Below are 4,513 nucleotides of genomic sequence, written 5' to 3' on the forward strand. Positions count from 1 at the left end.
TATTTTTATTATAAAATAAATCTAATAAATTTTATAAAATCAATTTATAAATTTATTTTATATATATATATATATTTTTAATGTATATAACAGTTATTTGAATATTTGTAGAAGTAGAACGCCAAACTAATTCAAACCAGCTCTGCTCATTTATGCAATCTGACAAAAAGGGGATCAAATGTTTGGCAAACCCATTCGTACCCGCTCATTTATGCAAATCTGACAAAAAGCGCTCGACTCTAATGTTTGGCACAGTCCCTTATTCGCGTGATAAACAGGCAACATCACTGCATCAAATGAAATCACTTTAACAGATTCGAATTCCAAAGCGAAGGAAAAGGGAAACAACCAATCGACAAGGGAAAAAAAAAAGCAGCTGCAGAACATTAATAAAAGACCAAAAAGAAAGCTGTTTCAAAATTCACGGTGCAAAATCACTGTTTCATGATCACTTTTTGTTTCTAAATTTGTTCATTGAAATTATCTTATAGCTCAAGTAGGACGAATCAATCTCCTCGATGGTTGGTTCTTCATTAAATTTCAATTGAACTCAATTCGTAAAAGAAAAAAAATTATTCATATTCACTCGATTTATAAACGATACACACCTAATAAAACTCGATTCGACTCGATTAAATCTCGTTAAGACCCGCTCATTTATGCTCGAATCGACTCATTAGCTCGACTTGATTAAAACTCATTCATATATTAATAAATATATACATATACTTAGTATATATATACATATATATGTATTAGCTAATAATATAAGCATATCACTTTTATAATTAAATATATAATATATAATTTAATTATTTATATATATATAGTGAATATACTTCATAGGTATATTTGATAATTTGTATAATAATTAGTAGATAAAATTTAATAATTTCATATACTAGTACATGCAAACTATATATGAAATAGATATGCTATCATATTAAGTGTACATATTAATAATATATATAAGCATATAATATATTATTATTTTAGATAAATATTAACTAGTTAGATATTAATTATTTATAAATTTTTTAAAATTTTATAATTCAATAGAGGTTCTACATGTTAGTTATATAAATTCAATATTAGATCTTTTATTTTTTATTTGTTTAATTTATTAATTATTAAATTTTATTCAAAAATTAAAAAATAAACAATTCGAATTCGAACTCGAGCTTGACTCTTCTCGAACTCGTTTGTGGGACAAACCCAAACTCGAGTTGAGAGTTTAGCTTATTGAGTCGAGCTCGAGCAAAGAATAAAAAAAATCTTGAGTTCGAGTATTTTAAGTCGAGCCAAGCTCGGCAAGCCAAAATCCAGTTCAACTCAGCTCAGCTCGAATTCGAACTCGAGCTTGACTCTTCTCGAACTCGTTTGTGGGACAAACCCAAACTCGAGTTGAGAGTTTAGCTTATCGAGTCGAGCTCGAGCAAAGAATAAAAAAAATCTTGAGTTCGAGTATTTTAAGTCGAGCCAAGCTCGGCAAGCCAAAATCCAGTTCAACTCAGCTCAGCTCGATTATAGCTCTAGTCTCAAGGCTTCCTTTATCCTATCTTTTAAAATACATTATTAAAATTTATTTATTTATTTATTTTAGATACTAAATTTTACAATACGTCATACGTCAACTTATTTATTTTTTCTTTATATCATTTAAATATTATATTTTTTAATTTTTTTAATTTTTTTCAAATATTTCTCTATATATTATATATTTGATATTTACAATATTTATTTATGTATAATTTAATATTTTTAATTACTTACAAAAAAAGAGTAAAATGATAAAAAAAAATATATATCCGTTTTTATTATTAAGAATATCAAAACTTCTACATACATAAAAATTAAAGGGATTATAAGGAAATGCTAGAAAGTAGATGAGAGAGAATAGAGTGGGGCTATGCAAAAGTGATAAAATGGTTAAATTGAAAATAAGATAAAAAAAAAAAAAAAAAAAAGGATGAAATGAAAGATAAATAATAAAAAATTATTTAGAAGAATGAATAGATGATGGAAGTAACTTTTAACCATCTTTCTTTACAAGAAAATGTAGTTTGCAAGAGCGGAGTGCTCTAAGACCCAAACGGAACAAAAAGGGAGATAAAGATGGACAAGTAGGAAACAGCTCCATCCTTTCTTACAAACTACTGCTTTTACTCACAAGAGAGGGCGGAGAAAAGAGGTTGTTTGCCCAACACAAAACAACACCCTCGAAATAACCTAAGAACATCTGTTCCTTTATTTGGTTAACATTATCTGCCTACAATGTACATAGGATTGTTTCATCAACAAACATATTTACATCCAAAGAAAAGGTGGGATTTCCCTCTTTTCCCTCTATTGAGAATCTCAAAACTCATCTCACGCAATTAACCTTTGTGTTAAAACTCTGTTTTTACTGCTGCTGCTGCTGCTATGTACTGTGGATTTTGAGCTGTGGGGTTCTAAGCAAGAGCAGGGATGCTGCAATTTCGGCGATCCCTGTCGAGGCAATCGAACCCCTCAATCCTAACCGCCGGCTTGTCACCAAAATTGGACCGAACAAAACCTCCTCCTTTCCTTGTGGCCGTGGCTGAGGAAGGCGATGGGGAGGATGATAAACCAGATGGGATCGCAACCGGAGACAGCGGCGACGGTGGGATAAACTTGTCATCCCCGAATCGGGCGTCCTGAATCAGTGGGTTAGCTACTCTGCTCGGCGGTGACCCGCTAAAAAATGGGGGCGACGAGGCTACCTGTGGCGGAGCTAGTTCCACACCACAACCACCACCCTGAAACAAAATTCACTTTCATTTTCTTTTCGAGAAAGAAAAAGACAAAGAAAAGAAAGAAAGAAGACGAAGCATATATTTAGAATCTTACCTTTGTTAGGATGATATCCAAAAGATCAGTCCCTGCTTTCAAGTCACAGAGCTCCACTTGGTGGCTGCAAAATCAAAACAAATGGTCGGTATCGTAATGAAAATGATTTTCAGAAATCGCTAAAATTTCTCAAGGCGGGGTGAGAGTGTTGTTGGGAAAAGTTACCTGAGTTGCCATCGGAGGGATCTGGTTGGGTGTTGGTCGTTAATGGCGGTGGCACTGAAGAGACCGAAACGGCGAGGTTTGGGACAGATTACGCTTTCTCTCCGCTCTGCGATTGGAACCGAAATGGAGGAGCTCCGGAATTCTTCACCGGCCGAGAAAGCGCTCTGTTGGATCGCACAGTGGTTCATCTTTTCCGTCAATTTGTAAATTGCTCCAAGCAGATCTAGGAAAGTGGAGGAGGATAACAAACATATATGAATATGAACAGCTCTACATGAAGATCAGGTCAAATATATATGTGAATAAACAAATCAAAGCAGAATATATTATTTAAAGCAAATTGACAGCTGAATCGCCGGCACCGTCAACGAGAACAACAAATTTGAGAGAAAAAAAAAATCGAAGATCTCCATTTGTTTAAAATTTCACTTGAAGCTCGGAAATGAAGAGAAAAATATCAAGCAGCAGAAACGATAAACCAGGATTTGCATATCATGTGACTGGATCTGCCAAAATCTCCCCAAATAAGCACAAGAAAATTCAAAACATAAATCGACTCATACGCAAAAATTTGAAAAAATATAAAACACAAAAAAGGATAATAGATCTGGAAGACTCAAACCATTTACAGAAAGAACTCAAGAACGTTAAGGAATTTTCAGACGGAAGTCTGAAAATTCAACAGATCAAAGCACCAGAGAGAGAGAGAGAGAGAGCGCCATACCTTAATTAGAACTGTACAGCTCCTCGAGAGGAGAGGAGGATTCTCCCAAAATCATTCAGAAATCAGTTATTTAACTTACCGAAAAGCAAGAAGAAAACAACAAAAAAGAGAAGAAGAAAACAGGGAGAGGAGGAAGAATGAGGCAAAAGTTGTGGGACGAGATGGAAGGACGGGCCAAGGGGAGATATTGAAGAAAGGGTTAGGGTGGGCGTGATGATTTATATAATACACAAAACATTGCTCTAAATATGTATTTTGTCAGCTAATTATTAGGTACTCTACAGCTGAAAGAGGTGATATTCCCAATGCTTCACCCTCCAATTAAATTCATCTCACATCTTTTATATTAGGCCTCTGCCTATTAGACTTTTTTTTTTTTCTTTTAAATTATTTCAAAAGACCTTTCTAATAACAATAATTCCATTTTGTCATCTTTTATAATTATTTATTCTCAATAAAAAATCAAATTTTTATTGAGACTTCAAGTATTAAAATATATTATAAATTTTAAAAATTTATCATTTTTTATTGAAATATTAATTTATATAATATTAGAGTAATGTTAGGCTGATGCCGTGTGCCGTCTAGATAAAACTCATGTATTTTATTTTATTTTTTATTTTTTCATTTCATGTTTTTTAAACCTCTTTAAACATTTTTAAAAAATAAAAAAAATATCGATAATATTTTTTTTATTGGGGCTTCAAGTATTAAATATATTATTTATTATAATATCATATGAAATTACTATTT

The 4,513-nt window shown here is 32.4% G+C and overlaps 1 protein-coding gene across 1 annotated transcript; it reads right to left on the reverse strand.

The window, feature by feature from the left end:
* Nucleotides 1-2,124: 2,124 nt before the first annotated feature.
* On the reverse strand, nt 2,125-3,994 carry LOC121243192. The gene is made up of 4 exons (XM_041141269.1): nt 3,761-3,994; nt 3,037-3,259; nt 2,872-2,935; nt 2,125-2,780 (listed from the first exon to the last, which is right to left on the reverse strand). Exons 2-4 carry the CDS (start codon nt 3,222-3,224, stop codon nt 2,454-2,456), a joined length of 579 nt encoding a protein of 192 aa, XP_040997203.1. The 5' UTR covers nt 3,225-3,259; nt 3,761-3,994; the 3' UTR covers nt 2,125-2,453.
* Nucleotides 3,995-4,513: the final 519 nt, after the last annotated feature.

The sequence above is a fragment of the Juglans microcarpa x Juglans regia genome, chromosome 8D (assembly GCF_004785595.1).
Source record: "Juglans microcarpa x Juglans regia isolate MS1-56 chromosome 8D, Jm3101_v1.0, whole genome shotgun sequence".
In the NCBI taxonomy this organism is placed as follows: domain Eukaryota; kingdom Viridiplantae; phylum Streptophyta; class Magnoliopsida; order Fagales; family Juglandaceae; genus Juglans; species Juglans microcarpa x Juglans regia.

Coding starts and splice junctions, on each gene's coding strand:
- LOC121243192 (XM_041141269.1), bottom strand. CDS start 3,224: ATGAACCACTGTGCGATCCAACAGAGCGCTTTCTCGGCCGGTGAAGAA. Junction 2,936..3,036: donor TCCCTCCGATGGCAACTCAG/GTAACTTTTCCC, acceptor TTGATTTTGCAG/CCACCAAGTGGAGCTCTGTG. Junction 2,781..2,871: donor TGGATATCATCCTAACAAAG/GTAAGATTCTAA, acceptor ATTTTGTTTCAG/GGTGGTGGTTGTGGTGTGGA.